Source organism: Stegodyphus dumicola, chromosome 7, assembly GCF_044657685.1.
Source record: "Stegodyphus dumicola isolate Sdum_Otavi_A_Nest chromosome 7, ASM4465768v1".
In the NCBI taxonomy this organism is placed as follows: Eukaryota; Metazoa; Arthropoda; class Arachnida; order Araneae; family Eresidae; genus Stegodyphus; species Stegodyphus dumicola.
The window spans coordinates 138,557,500-138,583,738 of NC_140774.1; the positions used below are offsets into that span (position 1 = coordinate 138,557,500).

Sequence of the window (26,239 nt, forward strand, 5' to 3'; positions counted from 1 at the left end):
TGCGGATGCCATTAATATTCATTTACTTACAAATATTAAAAGAAACACTTGAACCTAATAATTAACACTCAATTCAACAATGAATGTCCTTTTTATTGACGTTGTGGTTTTGCTTTTTACAGCCCTACCTATGATATGCTTTATATATGTAAACGATGTCAACCAGGCTGTGATGTATGTGATGACGACTCACCTTGCCTTGCCAATTACAACTGGGCTTTCAGGTTAGCGATGTTACGTTATTTATGCATTTAACCTGTATATCAAACCTTTTCTTTCAGATTGAGGATATTCTAATATTTAGGAAGTTATACTTAAATACAGCATCAGTTTACCTGAATATTTACATATTTAATTTACTTGTATTTTCTTAACAGAAATATGATACGAATTCTTCAACATGTATATATATGTGTATATGTATGTTTGACAATGTATAAATGAGTGTGTATAATATGTACACATAAGCATATAAAGTTGTATAAAAAATTTAGGGGATTTTTGGTCTCTAGCTACTAATAAAAGTTTCGCCATCATCGCAAATATCATTTCTTTTCTTCTACTTATACGTGAAAGAAAGCCTTTGAAGAATAAAATGTCAAATGCATCTTTTAATATTCATAACTCATGTCGTTAAAACTGTTGTTAAAACTGGAAATATTTTGTTAACGGGCTTGATGCTAATTAGAAGTATCAAAACATTACTAAGAAACAAAACTGCTATTTTGGGTTGGTAAATTACTACAATATGAAAGATACATTAAAGGCGCCTCGTAGTTATCAGTGATTCACCGATTTTTGCTATTTTCTCTTTTTTACCCCTTCACAAAAGTATCTGCCATAATGGGTTTTAAGTCAAGCATTTTTTGAAGAAAGCCTATAATATACGTAAAACGTAAAATTTTAAATTACGTGGTTTAATACCTCTATATTTTAAAAGATTACATTATTTTAATTCAGAATTAAATGTATCACTATTTCAGCCATTTACTTCTTAAGGTTCTAATAGATGTTTCTTTAGAAATGGGAAAATTTTGGTATTTTTTTATCTAAACACGTTTCTCCCACATAAATAAAGTAAATACCGAAACGAAATACAGAGAAGAAACTTATTGTTAATTTCCACTATTATATTGAATCCTTTTTAAATATTCCTGGGATATATCAAATTATAACGAATCGTACTTTAAATGTAACACTAGAGGCAAAACTCGTATGAACATACAGCTGGAATATGGAGAAATAATGTATATAGTGTAAGTGTAAGCTTCAGAGTTCATTGCAATGACAATGATGTGTCAGTTGAATTATTGAAGATTAAACTGTGCAAGACAATGATGGATGCAATCAATCATGTTATTATGCTTTTAGTTTCTTTGTCTGTCTGCCCTATTATCGAAAGTCGAAATCTTTGTTTTCTGAGACTGAAAAGCTTTAAATTCAACAGTATACTTGAAAGCTCGAAATTAATTCGTGTCGGATTTTTAAAAAAACTTCTTTGATATCATAAAGGAAAATAACAGCATTGGATCTTATTGAAATTATTTCTGGTGATTGGTATTTTCATAATGCAAATGGAAAGTTAAAAGTTTATTTTCAATATTAATAATTGGAAATGTAATTTAACAACTGACAAAAATCAGCATTCGGCTGATAACAGTTTCAGAGAAATGTTACATTTAGCCATTTGTTAGTACGCACGCATTTTCAGCTTTCCGTAGGTATTTTATCATAATCACGCATATGAAAAAAGAATCTACTAAAGGATTACTAAACAGGGTACTTAGATTGACTCAATCGTTTCTGGTTTTGGGCATTCAATCAAAAAAGCTTTCAAAACTCGCATTTTAACTTCCTTTCATAAAGTTTAAGATACGTTTTACTTGATCATTGCATAAAATATTCATTGAATGACATTTTTTGTTTTTCATCTTTCTTTTTGTAAAAGGAACATTTTCTGATTTATTTATTTCATAAGCCGAAATCGTGGTGATGCAGGTGTTCGTAAAAGTTGCATAAAACAAACTTCCGTTAAACAAGGAACATTTATATATAGTGAGTTCCAGATACGTTTCTTTGAATCGAACATTTAACCAATATAAAGCGCTAATCAATAAAAGCAATAAACATTTTTAATTTAATCAATAAAATAGCACTATACTATATTAGAAAGTTCTCTGAAACTTCCTACAAATTTCTTCGAAAAAACATCCCTTCCCCAATAGTCCCTTCATTTTTAAGCTTTGCAAAGTTTGCATAAAATAAACGTTTTAACCTATTATCCTAGCTTCTCTTCTGTTGCCTTCAATCGTGAAAATTAATGGCTCGAGAGAGCTCACTATATATGAATAATCACGTAAGGTTAAAGAAAAAAGAAGAAAATAGATTTGATTTCGAATTTATTGTATCTGAATTATACTTAATTGCGAGGTTTAAGGGGCTCTTTAGATAGGTTTTAGAGGGCATTAAGTCCTTTATTACATTTTTCTCTAACTGCCAGCCTCTGTTTCTGTTTTTTGTTTGCTTGTTTATTTACTGCAGAAAAAACATTTGCCTTACATGTCATAACCATACTTTTACTTACGTTGGTCTTCATCTTTTTGAGAATTAGTATCTCATCTGGTTTCGTTCACGGTCGATTAAACGCTTGTTGGTCACCTAAAATTTAAATATGTGCTAGAAAATTCCATCTGTTTAAAATAAATTTATTGTTCGGCATCAAATTTGTTTAACATCGAAACGATGGGAGGAAGTCCCGTTGTTTAGTTTTCCGTTAAAGAAAATCAATATGTAAGTTATCACTATATTATTTTAAAACTTAAGTTGAGTTTACTGAATACGAATTGAATGACGCAGGAAGCGGTTAAAAGCTGATTGGCTGGTGCTAGCAATCGACATAAAATTGAATCATTCAATTTTAGTCGATATTTTTTTACTACGTATAAATAAACTTGTGAGGTATTTCGTATTAAACGTAAAATATAGATGAACATTATCCGAAATTCCTCTGAGATGGCTGTTACAGGAAAATTGCATAATAGAATTTCTATTATCTAGGAGAAGTTGAAGATACTATGAAGAGTACCGTTATTAATAGAGCTGAAGAGATTGAAGAACAATGTTTCTACAATAAAATCTTCCTTGATAGTATAATATATTTTCCATTTAATTAAAATGCCTTAAAATGGGAAACTTCTAAGAAAATTTACTCCAGGACCTTATGTAAATATAATTTTAAAAATTCATCACTTCAGGCTAGAAGCTCTTAAAAGATCTGAAAGGATAATAAACTAGCATGGAGCAACTTCTAACATAAATTCTGTCTATATAGTTAAATTTAAGCGTTATTCTATGTAATTTCCGGCATATTTTGTGATCTTTATTATTTTATTAATTTGAAATTTCTTTTTTTTTTATTTTGGAAAGTTTTCTTGTTCATGCACAATTATTTAAGTTTTTTTTTTTTGTTTTGTTTTTGTTGGTTTGTTTTGTTAAAAACTAAAACATTTAATTATAATTTGATATTTTCTTTTATAAGCCAAAAACAGATACCCTTTTAAAAAAATTCTTTCCTTTTTTTTTTTTTTTTTTTTTTTTTTTTTTTGTTCGTCACTGATTCTACTCATTTTGTAGTTGAGCACTGATTACTGATTCTATTCTCTCATTACTCACCTATGGGTTTTACTTTTTCAAGTAAACCTCATAAGAATACTTTATCTTTGCAGTAATATTTTCAGTTTGTATTATTTTCCTACACTTCACTTTCTTTCCTATACTACATTTTGTATATTTATGTTACATTTCATAAATTTATACCCTTCCGGGTTAGTTTGTTTGACTGCATGGCTTATATTGTTACGAAATTGACATCTTAGATTTCATTTTTGAATTTAGCTTAAAAATAATAAATTTATACTATTGTTATTTATACTTTTATTAATTTATATATTTTAATAGTTTTGAATCTTTTATTGCTCAGTGGCGTAACTGTAAATTTTATTCAGTTTTCTTATAAATTTCTTTCTTCACTCTATATACAGAGTCTTGACAAGGATGAGGCATTTGAGGCATGCTTCAGGCGAAGGACTAGAAGAAAAACCAAAATTAGCTATAAAACGTCAGGAAACTTCTCTTAAAGAATTCTTTTCTTTTTTCTTTTTTGTGCTTGTATGACGGACCGTTTGAGTTTTCGTTAATCTTCTTTCAATTTCGTTTCTTTGTTAGAATGGCGCCTGTCAGTTTACGATTGACGCAGCACAGTGTTAATTTATAAGCAGCAAAATTATTTGAGTACAAGTTGACTGCTTGTTTTATTTCTTTATCACAATCAAACTTATTTTATACATATTTTATCATACCATGGCTTCTATTACATTTAAACAGCTTAGTTGAGCTAAGAGAATTAATAACATTAATTTATTTTCAAAAAGCTGAGGTTTAAAAGTATTGTGCGAAATGTTTTCTAACATTAAAATTTATTCTTGGAACTAACGTATTGAATGTTAATTTATGTTTCTTGTAATGCGCTACGCAGGTTAAATTTGTTTAGAAACGACCACGTTGCTGATATTGATAATTTTCTATGATCTTCCTTTGATTTTAACTATGCCTCTTAATTTCGTTATAACGAGCTTTGCAACGAACTGAATTTGTTGCAAAAGATCTAACCTATGAAAGTCCATTGGAATAGCATCCGGAGGCTAAAAATAAAATCTTTTGTTTCGTCTTCTGCATAAAGTTTTGCATAACGAGAGGTATGATTCGAGATTTTGTCTTGTTATTTCTACACGTAACTTTGTAACTTACCAGCAAATTGTACAGTTAATTGTATTACGATTATTTCCAGTGAAAATTGTAACAAAGGTAACTTTACTATAAAGGCAACTTTAAACTAAAGCAATTTATAATATTATACAAAAATATTAAATTCTTATGAAATATTTTACTTTTTACAAAAGCTGAAAAAGCAAATAATTGTGCATGAACAAGAAAACATTTATAATCGTTATATACACTCTTTTGCAAAAACAATCGAAGCACCAAGAAGGACGTTTGCGATCGTGACGAAATTTGATACGCAAAAACATCATGATGAAACATGCAAATGATCAAAGTTTCAAGGCAAATAAACAGGAACTGCGATCATAGCGCACATTTCTAGTGCGCAATTCGCAAAATATAAAACCAGTAACAAAGGCGAAAAATTTATCTTTTTTGTTTCTGCTATTGTAATTCCGTAAAGAAGCAACTAAAGATGCCATTACGACGATATCGAAGACCTTACAGCTAAACGACTTGGAACTTAGTCGCATTGTAGGGTTGCGTGAAGCTGGGTGGTCATACCGAGAAATAGGCGGCCAACTGCAGCGTACAGACACTGCTGTGCAAAGATGTTGGCAGGAATGGTTGCTACAAGGAAATTGCCGACGAAATGAAGGCTCTGGAAGGCCAAGGAGAACAAATGCGAGGCAAGATAGGATGATTGTTCGTCAAGGCCGAACCGCCCCAACGGTATCATTGTCGACCCAACCATATCATTGACTCCAACGGTATCATTGTCGACGCACCTGTAGTGTGTTGCATAGTCTATACCTCCCGTGGTACCGTCCACCATCTCACGGCGCTTATCTGAGGTTACGCTCACAGAGGCTTTTAAAACGTTTTCCCCACAACATCGGCGAAGTCGTCTGGAGTGCTGTCGCAGCCGATCCTCATGGCTGGGGCGCTATTTCTTATGACAGCAGGTCATCTTTACTCATCCTCCGTACATCTTTAACAGTTCAACGATATGTTGATACTATCCTGCGGCCGGTTGCATTACTCTTCATGACACGTCATCCGGGGCAATTTTACAACAAGATAATGCAAGGCCACATACCGCTCCGATATCTATGAACTGTCTCCGTGCGGTTGATACTCTTCCTTGGCTAGCAAGGTCACCAGACCTTTCACCAATCGAGCATGTCTGGGACATGGCAGGCCGCCAGATTCGAGCACCACAAAATATCGCAGATCTGGAGCGACACCTGATGAATGACTGGCAGAATGTATTGAAGGATGGCATTATGAACCTCTACCACTCTTTGCCTCGACGGATTCAAGCATGCATTGCAGCCAGGGGTGATTCGACCAACTACTAATTTGAACACTCAATGGGTGATTGTGAACCGTGAACAGGTACTATGACCTTGATTTTTTAGTCATTTTATTACTTGTGTATGAGCTATACACATATTCAATTTCATCAAAAACAACCACTTTCTTCATGGTGCTTCCTTTTTTTTTTTTTTTTTTTTTTTTTTTTTTTTTTTTTTCAAAAGAGTGTATATAAAGATTTTAAAACATAATAAATAAATTATAAAATATCACAGAAATTATTTAAAATAATGAATCAACCTACTTATGTGGCAGAATCTATGCTAGAAACTGAAAAATATTTCCCTTTTTACTTCAGATCATCATCAGAACCCTCTAAGAGCAAACGATACGTTTTCCATAAGATTTTATTTGAAACTGAGGATCAAATTCTAATGGTTTTTCACATTTAAGTTGACTGCTTGTTTGCGAGAAGCACCCCACTTACCTGACTATGGTGCCTTACCACTACAAAGTGACCCTATGGCTTAATTAGGTTGTCCCAGTTATTGGTATTAACACAGCACACACACTAAAGTAGAATTCACACACTGAAAGATTATTATTGATATAAGTATACTCTTTCTTTACAGACTTCTTGCCTTGTCAAAATCTGACAAAATCCATTTCACGCTAAAAGGTTCATTTAAGATAAAAATCTTTCCTTATATCCACAAATTGTTTAGCATCTCCAATTTCATCACAGCTGTCGCAAAGGTCGAAGTTTTGAAGATTAAATCTTTAAAATTTCTCAGGAAAACGTTCATGACCCGTTAAAATTGTATTTAAAATCTATGTCCTGTTTGTTTATTCTTTTTTTCATTGCTACCAGTCTCATACAGTTTTCATTTTTATCGTACATTTCCCATTTTTCTTAAATAAAACACGTATTACACAATAAATTAAAAAACCTTGAGTAACTTTCGTATAAAACTCTTATACGTTCAATGTATAATTCATCTATATCTATAATAATTCATCTATCCGTCGTTATGTTTAAGATCTGCGAACCGTGTTATCTGATCGTACAGTAACGTTAGCACCTGAAATGCTGCAGAACACCCAACAAGAAATTCTAGTAAGAATAAGGATGTGTCTTGTTATCAGTGGTGGACACATCAAGCAAGCTTAATTATTAACACTAATATTTCGTGATTCTAGAGCATTTCTTTTTGTATTTTTTTCCTTCATAAAATCCTATCACTGTATAAAAATCTTATTTTAAAAAACTTTCCTACAAATATTGATTTTAGTCTTAGAGCAGCGGTTCTCAACCTTTTGACTAACACGTACCATCTAAACAAAAATTGAAAACCTTCAGTACCACCACTACAAAATACTACTACCCCCAACACTCTTGAACAAAACTCAAATCGCGTAAATTACCCAATCAGGATGTTGGGGTTTTAATTTTTGAATTTAATAGTTAAAAATATCTTGCTTCTTTCGTACCACCTATTTTTCTCTTTACCACCGGTTGAGAACCCATGATCTTAGAGAACAATCTATAATATAAATCTTTTTTCCCAAATTCCAATTACTTATTTAAAAAATTAGTTAAATTTTCATAATCAGCATAAAATGTTCTTGATTGTTGAACAATATTTTTAGCCAAATAATTATCTGTTATATTTACAGGATATCTTTGCTGACAATTTCTGTGATTTGTATCTTCTTGACTTCAGTGTTGGCCTTTTATGTCTATCGATACAGGAAACTCAAAGTAATTAACGTAGCCAGTCCCATTTTCCTCTGCATAACGCTATTGGGTTGTGTTATCATGTATTGTGAGGTAAGAATAAGTCTCTTTGAAATCTTTGTTAATACTACAGATTTTAATGTTAGGACTTAATTTTCCGTCATAAATGATCTCTCTTAAAAGTATCACTTAGTAGTTAGGCTTGAAATTCATGCTTTCTTGTTTCTCGTGGATTAAATCTCATTAAACATTTATTTCATAGCTGTGTTTCTTTGAAATATTGATAAGGATTTTATAGCAAATTTTTAACTGAATTGTTGAAGACCTTGTGAAAACACTTAACCTACAGGGCCTACTTGCAGAAAAATTGAATATATTTTTCTTAGTATTTTAGATGTGAGAATATCGCATTCTGAAATCAGATCAGAAACGTTCGCTCACTAAACTGAATCTGTTAATTTTTATGGCTCACCAGTCACTAACAATAATCTTAAAGAATAAGATCGGGAACGGGATTGAATTAAAAATCGCTAGCGAGAATAAAATTTAGAGTGGAAAGTATCGAACTAGCAGTGTGATTGGAAAAGTCGACTCAGAGGAACTGCTAACTGTTTTCCCTAAAATATCCTTTCTACATAGAACCAAGAATAAAATTCTACTATAAAAAATTTTCAAATGATTTGGAAATGATAAAAATTAAACTCACTTTTACCATGAAAAGATAAACATTCATTTCTAATCTTAAAGGCTGTTCAATAGTAACCCTCAGGTACCGTTGTGTATCGTCCGCCGCGTCATGCGGCAAAAACTCTAATGTCTGGCGAAAGCCAAGTTCCATAATTAAGATAGTCATGCTCTATTCACTATGTTATGCCAGGAAAGATATACTTTTCCTCGCGACGCTACACACAGGATGTGGAGTGTGTAGCCTAGGAGCCTGGAGCCCAGCCTAGGAGCCTGTAGAAGTGCCTAGCACCTGAGCCTTCTAATCTTAAATTGGAATCGAACTTTCCTGACCGCTTCCAGCAACTTTCCGTAGGCGACATCTAAGCAACATACCGCTCTGTTTTTGATGATTCACCAATTGCTCTCTCGGTAAAGTGAATAGGTTCTTTGAATCAGTTTGTGAGCAAATATAACATTTCTGCTTTCTATGTAGTTTTACATAACTTGGCTTCCCTGTGTGATAATTTAAACTATATCTTCAAATCAGTATTTGACTTACTTCTACCAACAGGAATTTTTAAAACATTTTCATACATACGTATTTGCCATGCATTATTTTCACAATCTGATATATAATTCTTTTATTTAATGTTGAATGCTTTAGAGATCTTTAAATAATGGAAAAAGTAATCGTCGTAGAATTTTAATTTTAATATTATCACATAGGTAAAATATTTCAAGCGAACATTTTTCAAAATTTCTAATGATATTTACTGACTTGATAATCGTTGGAGCTTTTACTTACAATATATTTTTTTAAATAGCGAATTTTTAAATGAAAAAGATTTAAATTTCACTATTATTAGGCCAATGAATTTAAATGGAGAGGATTTTAGATCAAACAGGAATTTAAATGAACTGAACGCGAAGTTATGCAGTAAGAACTTGAAAAACAATAAAATCGCATGTTAATCGTTGCTATGCTCATTTCTCAGTTAGAAGCCGTGATTTTCTCTCTTTAGTACTTTTTTCCATTTTATGGATTAAAAAGGTATAAAATTAAATATGTGAAAATATTTCTAAGATACAAGGTTGTATTAAATGTGTTATAAAGTTAAAAAAATAGTAATTATCAGCTGTCATAATAATCTTCATCATACATGAACAAAAATAAATTTATGAGGTGCTCATATACGAATTTTAATAGAATATTAATAGAATTTCAAAGAACGACAGATAAGACATTATAGAATTGTTGTATATATGTATCATGATTACATTCTGTTTGCTTAAAATTTTTCTCGAAAAATTTAATTTAAAATCTACCGTTTTCTAATACGAGTACCTCTACGGTTAGTTGATTGTGACTAAGATTATTGTGATTGTTGAAAGCATTCTAATGATTTGCGAGTGTTGAATGGCTTTCCTCCAACCCAATCGCCGTTTAAAGTGGAGAAGAGTGTAAGGTTTTTCTCCTTTCTGAACATGTCTTTTCGTGGTGCAACTAGAAGCACATGTGTAATAGATTCGTTGTTATTGAATAAATAACTTATAAATTATGTTATCGTTTAAAGGAAAGCGATAAATGTATAACACCTCGGTGCGCATGTTATAGATGGATTTTAATTACCTTCCAGATGTAAAGGTTAACGTTAAAGTTTAAATGAAGAATTACCTGATTGTAAAACCCACATGATGTGCATGATCATGACAAGCATTTTCTGATAATTCTGATCCTCCTGATGATCATGAGAAAGCGTTTTCTGATGATCCGTAATCTGATAATCACGAGAACCGATAATCCTGTTTTGTTTACTTTTTGTTTGCTAAACCTTTAAGGTAGGCAAATAAAATATGTAACTTATATTCCCTGGTACTTAGAAGTTTGGTTGTTTTTTCCTTTCTTGAATTATTAAATGTAAATTAACCTGAAAAGTTACTTCTGGAATGCATAATTTTACACTATCTCTGTATTACAGATGGCTGCCATATTCCCTGTTTTATCAATGTACAGCTGCATAGCAACTAAATGGACCCGTCATATGGGATTCTGTCTCACATACAGTGCTCTGCTTCTCAAGACTTGGAGGTATGCTGCTCTCATGACAGTATCCTTAATCTATATTTGCTTGTAAATATAAAGCACTATAACTGGACCGAGATGCTTCTTTAAACACCGTGTTTTCTCGCGTAACTGCTTTTATCGTCCTTTTTTTAGCTGCTTTTATCGTCCGAAAATCCAGAGAGGAAAATTATGCGAGCTATTTAATTTTCGAAGAAAGCGGTTACAGTAAGAACATAACAAATGAAAAGTAGTCATGAATAAACTACTGGTAACTATCACAATGTTATTTCTTTAAAGAAACCCCTACATTCCAATAAGAATACATAGTAATACTGACATAACAATATCTGAAGGATGATGAATAACATGACGGATGACATAACAATATCTGACGGATCTTGAATGAGACATACTGCAATCCGGCTCAGTTACCATGTAAAGCCCAGGGACACTTGAGATGAATGAGTCTCGATCTCAATTTCCAAAACGGACATCGACGGAACGAAGGAGAAGGGGGAGAACAAAAGACTGCTGATGGAACACATCAGCAGTTGAGCCTACAAGAAGCTGGTATATAAATAACAAGAGTACGTCAAATCACATATTTGAAAAATTTCTTACGTGTGAGAACAACTGCGATGTCCGGGTATCTTAACAAAGAATCTGCACAAAATGTTTTTCAAATAATAAATGCAAGGGGAAATAAAATAGATGAAATGCTAATAAAAAAATCAAATACAAATTGAGTACACAGAACAATAATGAAAATAATGAAGGGAATACAATTTACCAATAAACTAGCTCCAGATAGAAAAAAAACCTATATATAAGAGAGGAACAGGAAAATTAGGCGAATATTTAAAAATTTTCAGAACCTACCTCTAAAAGGCTGAAGAAGAAATATGCGAGCAGACAATATACACGAGGAAGTACGGTAAAATATTATCTGTACAAATTCTTAGTTCTTTATTTAGCTGTGCAGTCGTTTAAACATGCAAAAGGATAAGTACGTTTTTCTTTATTTCTGGGAATGTTGTTACGTCCGAATGTATCAATTTCATTAGTTTCATTAATTTCAGGATTTGGTCATAGTACATTAACGACTTCAAAAGCATTTAAAGAGAAAAACAAGATTTTAAAACAATGTTATTTATATTATATGAAAATGCATTACTCTTAATATTTAAGTTATAAAGTATTTCTCCCGCCGTCTAGCGTGCCTTCGTGGTGTAGTTGTTTGCACACTGGGCCGGTATTCCAGAGGTCCGGGGTTCGATTCCCGGCGAAGGCAATTGATAATTTTTCAACTCTCCGTCCTTCAAAAAATCCTAATGTCTCTACAGTGGCGCCCGAACTAAAAGGGTATTGGATGATGATTCTCCTCTCCCAGGATATGAGATTGAATCCCCTAAAAACCACGGTAGCCCTTTAAAAGGGGGGAGTATATAAGGTATTTCTCCGCCTTCCTTGCGTGGCTTCGTGGTGTAGTGATCCGCACACTGGGCCGGTATTCTAGAGGTCCGCTTTTCGAATTCCAACGAAAGCGTTGTTAATTTTTCATCTTCCCTGCTTCCAAAAAAAAAATACCTAATGTCTCTACAAAGTTTCTGAGAGCTGCACTAAGCTTAAATTATCTTTGTGAAATTCTATCCATCATTTTTTATATCTCTATTATTAAAAGCATTTTGTTCATAAAGGATTTCCATATTTAAGAACAGAAAATAGACAGATATTTAATAGTAAAATATTTGTATAGTTGATATTATTTTTAATCAGAGACATTTAAATATAAGAATCATCTTCAATTTTTGATCTGCATAATTTTTTTACTTTATGAAATCTGATTAATAAATAGTAGTCAAACATTAATTGAAAAATAAATTAATTAAACTAGACATCGAAACTGAACTTTCATTACTTTCACAATTTTGAAAATTTCCATTACATTAGGTTGATTGGTAAGCTCTCCAAGATTGAGACAGACAACTTCAAATGGAAAAATAAATTCCTGTCGGATAAATTTTATTATTAATATAATATCCATTACTTTCTACGACCTCTGTTCATCTTTCAGGCAACTTTTCAATCCTGTTTTTGAACAATAAAAATTATTTTTATTTTTACGTAAAATATATATTTATTAAATATTCAACTTCTGTATAGGTTTTACTAAATGGGAAATGCTGCAGTGATTAAAACAGGTAACAATTAGAGACATCAATATTTAAACTCTTATTCAAATGAGTAAGAATTTACCATTAAATTTTCTCAAGTTATGCTTTCAGTAAGTATTTGGTTTATCATTATCCTGCTGAATATCACTCAATTTCAGACTCGTGTTCCAGTTTAAAATTTCATCGCCGGATTTTCTTAAACCACTCTTGACGTTAACATTCACTGATATCTCCTGGGTACAGTGAAACAAAATCTTCCGACTGACTGATGCAGCATTTCCAAGCAAGCGAATTTCATAGCGCACGATATGAAAAATATGCAGCTTTTAATTATTTGGCCATAAAATGTTAATGAAATAACCCAGTAGAAAAGAATGTCATAGAATCAAGACAAAAATGTTACGCTATCAAGATAAAAATTTCACAGTTTTAAGATAAAATATCACACTATCGAAATAAAAATGTCACAGTATCAAGATAAAATTTTGATTAAAAAATCATTTTAGAACACTTCTGTGCACTTTAATTTAGACAAACCGAAATTCTGTGTTACTTTTCGATCGCCTGGTGTCATATTCTCAATATTTCTATTTATAGTTCCTCCTACATGTATTGTGTACTGCAGAAAATATGAATTGGCTTATATGTTATAAAAGCTACGAAAAGGAAATGATGTAAATAGTTACATATTGTAATATTTTATACGTATTCTGTATATTATGTACTTTGCTTAGGATACCCATACGTAAAATAGTATTGCTATCTTGTTTCTTTCTACGTAAACTAGCTTTTATTACTATTTATTACTCTTTTCTTTATTAAGAAATATGCTGATTTGTAGTTTTGTTTGCGAACGTTCATGGCATTTAATGCTAAAATTATTACTTATTTCATGACATTTCATTTTAATTTTAGTTGCTGTTTATTTATTTTTACCATTTTGAGAAATTCACTTTAAAGTAATTAACTAAAGAGGCTGTTTTTTATTACTAATCAATAGTTCTAAAAGCGACTTAAATTAAAATGGAAATGAAGCTGACTTCCTAATTCAAAAAAAACAAAACAAAAGAAACTCAATTACCGCTTTTGAATTTTTACTCTTTTCTTGATAAATAATGTTAGGGAATGAATTTCTTTCCTTTATGTAAATAAAGTCATTATTTCGAAACCTTTTCTTCAGAATGCAAAAGAATTCTTAGTCGTTGTATTTGAAGTAAGTGAAAAAAAACTATTTCTTCTTCATCAACATTGCAGTACTCGAAAATAAATTAAGGCCGACAAATATTCTAGGTTTTTTAAATAATTGTATAAAAATTGCATAACAGAACAGAAATTTTCTTTCCATTTATTCTCATCTCATTTGATCTGAGAAAGAATATATAGAATAACAGCACTGCTTATCATTGTTACTTCATGTCATAATCATAAAGATGAAATCATAAATATTCGACAATATTCCTTCCATGACTTCATGTTTCTGTTGTTCTTTTGAAAACCATTGGGAGTAACTGAAATTTCTCAAGAAGTCTCTAAAGTTTCTGGGAAGGAAATAAAATACAAAAAAGGAAAACTAATTCTGAGTTCCTGCTGATAGGTTTTATTTATTTTACTTATTTAGTTTATTTGATTATGCAAAGTATTCGAGAGCTATCTACCTAAAAGAATGCTTTCTAAGGGCTTCCTAAGGTAAAGGACTCGTACACACATTACACCTGAGAAAGCCATGAAAAACGCATGCAACCAGTCAGTTTACTATGATTACCATGTGCAGCTACTAGTGTTAACAACTTTATAGCTTGGCCGTTCGTGGGTTCGTTGTACTCGTATATTTCAGCTTAAATACGTTAAAAGAAACATATTAGTTTCACTTTCGTGCTTTAAAAAAAAAAGAAAGGACATATATTACTCAAAAGGTAAAGTTAGAATTTTTATCCACAAATAATTTTATTTAAAAAATCATTTTTTACTTTATCTTGTTTTTGTATATCTCATCACCTCATACTGTCACAATGACTATACATCTCATATTATTACTATGAATATGAAAGATAGCTTTGCTAAACATTTTAAGTCTATTTAGGTAATGGGGGAAAAAAAGAAAAAAATAGGGGAAGGAAATTTATCTTGCTTTCACCTTTGAATTTTATTAGACATTCTTTGTTTGAGAAAAACAAAAAAACGAAAGCTTCTAACTGATAAACGAATTTCAGTTTGGAGATATTTTTAAATGCAGTAAAGCTTAATTTTCGCTTAGAACTTTGTATTTTACTGTTGATTAATAAATACTTCTGAATTTTATTAAACTTAATATTTTTTTAAATAAATCCCACAAAGTCAGTTTATAAAAGTTTTGTTAATTATTTCTGTTATTTGTTCAATGTACATTTTAAGTGAATAATTTAAAATGCTATTTTAACTAATACTACTAATTTAGTTAGTGTTCATTCACAAAAGTCAGAAAATTTCACTAATGTAGAAAAATTAAATCATTAACAATTTAATCCATTAATGAAAAAATAATTAAAATTTGCCGGGCCAATTTTCTATTAATTTACTAAATTGAAAGTGGACCATTATTGTTGATAAAAATAAACACAAAACACAATTATTTATTGAATCAATCAATTACGGGCGAAGTTTCCTTTTTCGTTCAATATCCATATACAAGCAAAAATGAAACAATGTATTTAGAAAATAAGGAAAAAACTTGAAATCAAATAATGTACTGTTTGTTTTCAATTCATATTTGAAATCAAAATGAATTTCTGATTTCAGGGTTTCCTTGACATACCGGGTAAAATCAGCGCACAAACTGAAGCTCACAGACAAACAGCTTCTGCAATGGCTTTTTCCCATTCTCCTAGTGATGGCGATCTACCTGGGAACATGGACGATATCTTCACCCCCAGAAGCAGTCTATATCAAAGACTGGGACAACCTGAAGTTCAAGCAATGCGATTACAACTGGTGGGACCATAGCCTGGCCATTGGTGAGATTGAAGATTCAATGAACGAATGATTGAAAGACAGGTTGAGTGTGTGATAACAGTGGCCACATATCCTTTAAGAAATCGTTTGATATTATTAATACCCCGCAACACGCGTTTAAATAAATTGCACTAAACAGTACCTTATGAGACAGCACTTTCTAGCTCTTGTAGGAAGTACCAAAAATTCTGTTACTTTGATCATGACAGGAGAGATAACTACGTTGTCTATATCGTATACACTTTCAGTAAAATATTTATTTCAAAATTTAAGGATAAGTTTCCTTTTATTTTCTTTATTTCCGATGACAAGGCAAATACAAAAGTACAAACATACAATAAAATATGCACATAAAAGTGAGCGAAGTAATTACCTCAAAAGTTCTCTAGTACAGTCAGCAAAGCGCCATTTCAGAGTCGCTGAAAGGTCACGCACATCGACATCGGTGATCTCTATTCATTAGATCTGCCAAATTACCGAGAGCCAGGGTAATTTGGCCAGGGTAATTTAGCCAGGGTTTGAAAAGCTTCCTATGCGATGGAGGTTCTCTTCCAAGCAGTCATTTTCAGTCAGGAGCCGGAACTGGGCACCATCCTTCTATTATGGACTGCTGGGGTTTACAAAGAGATTCTCGGTTCTCCAATGCTTTAAGTTTATCTCTAAGGTATTTTTCCCTAGCGTGCCTTCGTGATGTAGTGGTTCTGCACGCTGGGCCGGTATTCCAGAGGTCCGTGGTTGGATTCCCGGCGATAGCGTTACATATTTTTCATCTTGCCTGCTTCCTAAGATTACCTAATGTCTCTACATATCCTATCTTGAATTTGCAATTTATTCCATTTTCCATTATTTGCTTGATATAAAGCTTTATAGAATGGAAGGATAATGTCAAAAATTTTGTTTATAGTACACTCGAGCCCCCTTCTGGGAGGTACTCGGCCTACTCATTCTCAAAACTGCCACAATGGCTAGGTATCCACTGAAAGACTATACATTTCATTTTTAAAGCCATCCCACCCCCGTAAATAATGCAGACATTAGGAGATTTCCTGGCCTGTTTCAAAAGAAACTAACTCTAGAGAGAGAGAAAGGCATAAATTTGGTTCAATCTGTTTTGTAAACCTTTGAGTATTATCCGAGAACTCAAAATCTCAAAGTTTGTTTGACATCCCGGGCAAACTTAGCAAAACTGTTTTGAGTTTTTTAATTTCTTGTGTTAATTGGATAATCAATCCAGATCTAAAAGAATCAAAGCTTTTTCTTCAGTGATAACTTTAATGGGTTTGTTGTTTGTCAGCAGAAGCATAGCATCAATCGATGCTGAATTGGCGACCTCATTAATGGGCCTAAGAGCCTGATTCTGTTAAAGTTCCAGTTTTCTTAAAAAGTATTCACCTGCCGAAATAAGTGGTTCACATGAGTAAGTAGTTAAAGGGAAGTTAAAAATCTTGTAAGTAGTGTTTACGTTGAGCTATCACATCCCCAAAAGGTCCAGCTGGTCGCTTTAAAGCAGTATCTGTGTTCAAAAAGCGAGTTGCAATTTATTATGCATGAAATTTCCAATTCAATTTGTTGTCAAAGTTTGTCAAGTCGCCTCCGAATAATTAGACTTGTTAATATGGATAAGCGTAACATTTTTGTACTTCAGGTCTGCGAGGAATGGATGCTGGACCAATGAAAAAGACTGGACGACAATCTCCTCCAAATTCATATTATTTTCAATGCACTATTGTGATTATATATCAAGAGCCCAATAAATTTTCATTTCTGCCAAGGATTTCGCATTTCGCTTTCGTGTCTGCTCTCAAATGACAAAACTATCCATTAAGAGCAGACGATTGACATCTTTAACAGCCTGTAACGCATGACGATAAGTAAAATTATAAAAACGGTAAGTCACCTAAGAATTTTTATAAAGTGCAAGTAACGGCTTATTAAATATTTATAGTATAAAAACAATTTTTGATATTCTACTGAATCCATTCAATAAGAATAATTAACCATTCGACACCAAAAATTAATTAACATGCAATTCGATACGAATGCTACAATGCTAATTCGATCCTTTCCAATACGAAAAGTTAACATTCGATATAAACAATTAATTATTGTATTCTATTAATTAATTAACAGCGAATAATTTCTTTAAAAGTGCGCGCATGTTACCTTAATTATAAATACAAAAGGAATGCTTGAGATTTCAAACTAAAATATGAGATATTTGTCTTTAGAAATCACTGTCGTATTTTTCGTACCCGGATATTCTATGTTTAATTTATATAAAAAAGCGCCCTATATACTTTCATGAATTTTTTTCTAAGAATTATTTTTGTTCCCTATGCAATTGGTCTCTTGTAGTGTAACTGGTGACACATCCAGCAGATAATCGGAAGTTTCATGGTTCGTAACGCAGCGAGGAAGTGTATGATTTTCGCTATTTCTTCCACCACATGCCCCCCCCCCACACACACGAAAAAAAATTTTTTTTTTTTACAAGATACTATACTTAGATTCCATTAAGTCTAAGAATTTCATAGTCTGTAATTTGAGAATTTTCTTGCTTACAGGGGAAAAGAATGTAACATAACCACAAAAATGTTACCGCACTTTTTTAAAAAAATGAGTTGCCTAAAAATAAAAAAAAAATTTTTAGTTAAAATTAATAAATATGTCCTCAGATAATATATGCCTTTTGCTATTTTGTTGCGGTGTCCTCAGCTGTTTTCTTCAAAAAACAAAGAATCGTGCACTAAAATGCTTTCTACTTATAGTGATGCCTATAAAGGAGCCATTAAAGTTACGACAGAGAAACTTAGATCGATAAAACATCCATTACTCGTGTCGTTAAATGTGGTTCTACGACGCAAATGTACGGTCTCCGAAATACATTTACCTCATTAAAATTAGGATGTTGGAAAAATTTCATTACTGCTAGAACGCAAACTAGAATTTTCTGACCTTGGCATACTTATGCATGAAACTAAACACGCCTCTTTTACATTAGTTAAGTGTGCTGATATGAAATGTTTTAGTTGTTTTGAAAGTTAAAAAAAAAATTAACATTATCTAGCAATTTAGCATGTTCTCTCTAAAATGCAATTTTTTACTTTACTATGTTGCTTCTTTGTACCATTAAATCGCGATTAATAATACCTATTGATTAGCATTCCATTAATTATGAATTCTTTGCATTAACATCGTACATCTATTTGGAATCGATTTGACGCCGTGGTTCATACTAATAACTTATGTGGGGTAATCAAAACACCTACTAATAAGGGATGCGAAAACTACTACAGTGAAACCTTAGTTCACAAACTTAATTCGCTCCTAGAGATAGTTCGTCATCGGAAATTTTATAAAACCAAAATAATTTTCCCCATAGAATTTAATGCAAAATGAATTCATGCATTCCCAAAACTTAAATGATTGCTTAACATAGAATACTTTGTATTATGTTTGAAATGCAAAACCAACGGAAATCATTAAGTCTAATATAGGTGGGCCATTTAACTTTTGGAATTTTAATCGGCTATAAAAGAAACTAACGAATGTTTTTTTCAAAATTAAGGGTTTATTAGAAAAATTGGAGATTTTTATTTAAGAATGAAACACAACATCATTGAAATGACTGTCAGGGCTGGCTTGACAGTACCCCATCTGATCAGCCCAATTTTTCAATACATTTTCGATTGTTTTTACTCCAACCGCATAAATGGCAACTTCGATTTCGTATTTCAAGGCATCATTTGTCTCTGGGTGGTTTAGAGTAATAATTATCCTTAAGGGTTCCCCACAAAAACAAAAAAAAAAATCCAAAGGGGTTAAAATGGTTTTTGGTGCAGCGGCATCATTGGGCCATTTTTCTTCGAAAATGAGCAAGGAGTCGCTGTTACCGTCAATAACGAACGTTACCGTGCCATGCAACGAATCGTTGTTTCCGAAAATTGAAGAGAATAACATGGGGACATTTGGCTTCGACAGGATAGGGTCACTTTCCACACAGCCAACGTAACCATCGATCTTTTGCACACTGCTTTTAGAAATCGAGTAATAAAGCCGAAATTCTGATATCAGTTGGCCGCCTCGGAGCTGTGACTTGGCTCCGTTGTACTTTTTTTTGGGGGAACCCTTAACGATAAGTGCTACGCTAAAACCACCCACAGACGATTGATTCCTTGAAACACGAAATCGAAATTGCCATTCATGCGACTGGAGCCCAAACAATCGAAAATGTACTGAAAAATTGGCTGTTAAGCCAGCCTTGGCAGTCATTTGAATGATGTGTTTCAGTGCAATCTTTCTAATAAATTCATAGTTTTAAAAAAAATATTCATTAGTTTTTTATAGACGATTCAAATTCCAAACTTTAGATGGCCCACACTTTACATGCATGATACTAACATGTACACAGCATTTAACGCAATGATAAAAATATATAAAAAAACTTGAAGAAGTAAATTTCACTTTATCTCTATGAAGGAAAGTTGACGGCGTAAAAAAAAAAAAAAAAAAAAAAAAAACTATGAAAACGCTAAAGGTGCAAAATGCTTTTTTGTTTGAAAAGGGAATCCTATTTCGTAAGCATACCAAGTAGCTATTGCATTTCTGATGTTTTTCCTCTTTCTCTTAACACCGATCGCATCTACTTGAGTCTAAGCATCTGTTCCATTAAACATTTTCACACTATGATTTACTTCCCTCTACGTTTCAAACTTTTCTAACACAAGATATGACATTGCCAGTTGCAAATATTTATGCTGCTGCTTACTACTGCTTTATCAGGGCAATAATATTCTGTGAACCTTTCCACCTTACTGGTATTTGGCACACTTCTTATTTTGTATTCTTTATTTGGCACATATTTTGCAGATCAGATAACTAGTAACATATTTTCCCATCTGCCTTCTCCTCCTTTTCAAGTAATTTCCTCCATTGCGTTAACTGTATTTTTCAGTGTCATTTGTTGCCTGTTGATTTGTTCGTATTTCCTGACATCCTTCGTCATCCAGAACATTTTTCGTTCGGAAATTGTTTAATGAAACATTTTGTTGTGATCTAAGGTTCCACTGCACTAATAAATTATATCAATAGGAGTCGGGACTAAAAGGAATATATGAAATTCTTAAATATGTTATGACATGCTTTTGTCTCCATAGAAAATTTATATCTGCGACGCGAGAATTATAAAGTTTTTTTTTCCGAGGTACCTATTAATGTAGAATAGTTTTAGGTACTCATGCTCGAAGATAAGCGAAACTGTTCATGATAACATGATAGATAACACGAGTAAGATTACACTACTCCAAAACAACATAAGTTTCAAACTGGTTAGTGATCTTTTTATTGGCTCTGAATTTTGAGTGTAGTAAGCCCAATCATGACTCTTCGAACTCGAGTTGTATTCCAAATAAATCTTATTTAGCACACAAAAGCTTTCTCACACAAACAGAGCGTATACCATGTCGGACGTATTTCAAAATACAAGTATATTGAGATATCTGTAAGTATATTGAGATAAATAAATGTTGAATTTTATTCACAGCTATGTTCTCTAAATATGCATGCTTTTATATCACAATTTATTGTTGCATATCATTGCAGTAATGAATTGGCACATAAAAGTTTAAGCTAGTAATTTTTTCCAAATAATGAAGCAAACAACAATCAAAATCCCTCATTATCTTCCCTCAAAAAATATTTCTATAAACCATAATAAACAAGAAGTAACAGTGTCCTAATGCTCTAGTAAAATTGAAATTATGGGTATTTTTTGAAGCATTAAAAACCTCAACACTATTAGGTTGTCAGAATGCATATGTTAAAAAATTATCCAGTAGTTTTGGGTTTACTATTCTTTTCTTAATATACGTATACCAAGACAGCTATGCTTTTAACCATCGTTGAAAATCCCTTTAGAGGATCTTTTTGGAAACACGAGATTAAGCTTCCAGTAAAGGCGAAAAGTGAACTAATGCTCAGCTTCAACATACCGCAACCGGAAATTAGACTGTTCAGAAAATCAGAGTTCGGAGACTCTGTATAGTATATTCATTAGCTGATCTAAGTTTTGGAAACCTAAGAGATATCGCCAAGGACAAATTTTGTCACCAGAGTGGCAAATCATTAAAAGCGATATCTAAGGTCATTACTAGAGTCATTTACTTCGGATAAATTGCAAATAAGGTAGAAGTTTAATTATCCACATCGATTAGTCTTTCTCTTTGGACCAAAATATTACTTCCAATTTAATCGCATGCTTTTAGATTTAGCGTTGATTTAAATTATATACAATTATTAATTTATAGTAGGTATTTGAAAGTTATTAATTTTAAGGAACGTATCACTTCCGGTTAGTCGTTTGTAAACGAAATCTGTTTGTCGTTCTAATGAACAAAAATTTTTAATTATATTTTATTAGTTATGATTGGCCATTAGAACTGTTTTTTTAATTTATGCTAACATAATCAAATGTTTACGCATTTATTTTTCAATTAAAAATTACATTTTATTGGTAAGTTGAATAACGTGTAACTTAAATTGTTTTTAAAGAAATTAAGTGTTTATATTATATTTAAAATAAACACTTTGAATTGAAAATCATAACTGAATTTCTATCTATGTTATTTCCATAATAACAATAAATCCAAATTCATTTTGATCTGTGGGTATATCCCCACGATATTTAAATATCAGTAAACAATGCTCGTTAAGCTGCAACAGTATGTTTAGTTTATATATCCAACAATATGTTATGGTCGATTGCATCAAAACTTATGGGCTTCAAGTAAAATACTGCGTCTGATTGTCCATTAAAACTATTATGGTCCTTCAAGAACCACATTTTTTGTTGTTCACTTTTATCCCATATCTAATCAACTGTTTATATGAATGCAGAAAGCTTGAACACAGGAATTAGTGAAAGAGTGAGGTTAATGACGGTCAAAAAGTCGCTGCACGCATATACGTAGACAGACAGATATCCTTTTAAAAATAGCAAAAGCATATTGTGTAGACCCAAAGTCAATCTTATTCACCGAAAATTTACTATCAGATTTTTACATTAAAGATTATAAACATTAAAAACATTATAAACAATTCACAAACAAAATTCTGCATTTTCCTAATTCAAATGTTGGGAAAGTACCTATTTATATATTTCTTGTTCTATTTATATTAAATTAGTTACCACTGCTATTTTGAAGGTTATTTTTCTTGTTTTTTAATTTTATAATTTGGTTAATGTTATCAAAATAACCATAGATAAAAGTGACCACATTATGTGCAGCAGCCTAGTGTACTAGAAAATGTCTTTTTATTAATTACATAGAACAATAATGTGTTATATGTCCATGCCGATTAAACAGTCCGATACCGAAGGATCTTTGTTTAAATTTAAAATCAAACTACTTAATGAAAACAAATCTATTTATGTACATTGTATTGAACGAAAATATCGTCCATTTTAATGGTAGGTTTAGTCTAATACTAATACCACGGCGTCCAATGCAATACCAAAATTTTATCGGCTTTATATATGTAGGTTTTAATTTTAAAATGTGTAATATGTTGTTCACTATCAGACTAGCTATCTAAAACTTACATTTTTAAATAGTTGTCAAACTTCTCAACTGTAAAATCCTTCGTGAAATGGTTATTGTAAGCACAGACTGCTAAATTTTCTCAAGTTTTTCACGAATTCACTCATCTACACAATTTGTGTTCTGTTTTTTGCTGCGATAAAAATTACTATCCAACATAATGTAACTTACTAGTAAAACTTTTCTTCTTTTGACAAGAATAGGCTTTTTCTATAAAATCGACATTTCTAAATAGATTTTGACATTATAAACCATTCAATAGAGCTGCACTTTTTCCTTAAGCTAAATTTTAAAACACTAATCCTAATCTTATAAACTATTAAGTAATTTTTTTTTCTTTAAAATTGGCAATATAACAAAATACGATTGTGACAAAAATGGGCCTAACATGGTAAAGTTCCATAAATTTGCACTTTTCCTTAAAATTTGCATTATTCCATAGAACGAATTTTATAGAAATCCTTTAACATTATTAGAAATGATCATTTCATAAAAAGAAAATTAATATTCAAATTCAAATATTTTTAATGTTCTCTACCCGAACCGAACATATGGGGCACTGGAAGCCTGAATTTTGAATTTTGTATTTGTTTTACTATTTATTTCATATTTTGTAAAACTTTAACCAATTGTTTATTAAAAACTTCACGATCTGAATGTGAGCAGTGACAACATTGCATGGAATAAAACGTTTCTATCTCCAGCGCGCTAGACTGGCAGCGCGCTCACCGGAATCCTAAAGATATACTATTTTTAAATATTTTTAGCCCAAATGCTCTCGAATCGTGTATGTGAATGAAATAAACGCCCCTTTGGAAGTAAACCTGAAAACTGAAATAAAATACGAAGGTTTTCTGATTTTTCTCACTGATATGCTTTGAGTAAAATTTATGTAGAAAATAATCTAAAGCATGCGATTCGATACACTGTTACATTTTACAAGTAAAATTTCTTTTTATAGGTGAATTTCTCTTTCTTTTGTGGGGCATCCGAGTGTGTTACAACGTTCGGAACGCCGAATCCGTGTTCAACGAAGCGAAGCACATTAGCTGGGCTGTTCACAGTATTACGATTGTTAATATCATTATGGTCATGATACAGTAAGTATAAAGTTATCTATTACATCTGATATTTAAACGACAATATTTGTACTTCCCGTGCATTAGGAAATTAGAAAAAAACATTTAGAATTCATGTTCTGTAGAAATTTGACGTCTCAATAAATTTATCTAATAATTAAGTAATAATATCCGATAATTTTTTATGTTCATAATTATGCTTTTGTACATACCTTATTAAAAATATGAAAACTATAAGGACAAGAAAACAGTTGTAATTTGAAATAATAAGAATATTTCAGCAATATTTAATTTCAGCAATATTTAACTTCAGCAATACTAAATTTTTATTAGGAATTTTAAAAGCAAAATAATCAAATCTCCAATTGGGATTAAATAGTCGTAGTTAAGATATGACAGATTTCAATTCTGACACGATAAGAAATGCGTATCTAAATAGAGTCAAATTTCTATAGGAGGCAAATAAACTCTCATTTAAAGGCTGGTTTGGTTTGGTTTATTTAATTACGGCAAAACACTGGAGGGCTATCTGCCTAAGGGAAGGAATGACTTCGTGGAGGACTTTCTAAGGGAAACTGACTCTTATACACGTTACACATGGGAAAAAACTACGAAACTGCCCATGCAACCAGCCCGTTCGCAGCGATTCGAACCCAAACGGTGGGCTTCCATTTAAAGGCGACTATTAATAACAGACATAGGCCTTGATCCCGTGAGTTTTCCTTAGTGAAAGGCTCGAACACATTAACTTCATAAATTTAAAAAGAAAAAAACCTTAATAAATTTTACTAAAAATTGTAAGACATTTTCATAGTAGCAGTATTATTTGAAATACAACAGGTACAATATTGTTCTTCGAGCTAACTTTTCCTAAATAATTCGAAGGGTGCTATAAAAAATAAATGATAAAAAAGAGAAAATATCTTAAAAGTCAATGTGTTTGAGTTCGTATAGGCTTATTTCATATTTACCTTTTTACTTCCTTGTGCGAAGAAAAAGAAGTATTGTAATTGCGAAAACTTTCGGTTATCAAATTTCAAAGGAAATATCCAGTTTGACAGTTCTGAGTCCATTTTGATTATTTTTTGCGTGATGTCTGTACTTAATGACAGAATAATGGACTGTTTATCCAAAAACAGATTGTAAAATGGATGTTTCCGTTTTCATCTCTCCATACATATATATATGTATATATCTGACAAAACTCAAAAAAGATTAGCCGTAGAACATTGGAATTCAGTATATAGGAATGCCATAATTTCTAGTTGTGCACCTGCCTTGTTTATTACAATCGATATTACCAAATACACATCAAATACATACATATCAAGTACACACACACCTTGTTACAGATGTATTTTAAATGGCTAAAATATCCATGGTCTAGAAATTTCAAATTTTTAAAGAAATTAATTTTGGACAAGTAACACACTTTTAATACAGTCTTCAGATTCCGCTACTTCTATTTGTGAAATTTCCACGTTCGTTTAGAATAAATAAAAATGCAAGAAGTTTGACTCCTGTACAAGAAAAATTAACTCAGCTATTTATTTACAAAATTTACAGTTTTATCATTTTCAGCTTTTCTTCAAGAATCGTTTAATTAAGTTAGAAGAAATCTAGGAAAAAGGTTTAAATCAAATGAACCAAAAAATAAGTATAATTTAAAATGCCGTAACAGAAAGCCACGTGGTGTCCACATCGGATTTCATTATTTTATAGAGAAAATAACATATTTTTATAACGATTTCGGGGCCATTTAATTAATGTTCAGAATGTAGATTTTTATTTTATTTTCAATCTGATAGCGTTTTTTTTTTCTGGACTATAAGTCT

At 31.7% G+C, this 26,239-nt stretch overlaps 1 protein-coding gene across 1 annotated transcript in view; it reads left to right on the forward strand.

The window, feature by feature from the left end:
• Nucleotides 1-26,239, forward strand: part of LOC118188104 (putative G protein-coupled receptor CG31760) — a 367,683-nt gene that overhangs the window by 297,713 nt on the left and 43,731 nt on the right. The window contains exons 7-11 of the mRNA XM_085820854.1: nt 123-224; nt 7,774-7,927; nt 10,480-10,589; nt 15,515-15,729; nt 24,287-24,425. Coding sequence (XP_085676980.1) covers nt 123-224; nt 7,774-7,927; nt 10,480-10,589; nt 15,515-15,729; nt 24,287-24,425 — 720 coding nt within the window. The remainder of the gene's footprint in view (nt 1-122; nt 225-7,773; nt 7,928-10,479; nt 10,590-15,514; nt 15,730-24,286; nt 24,426-26,239) is intronic.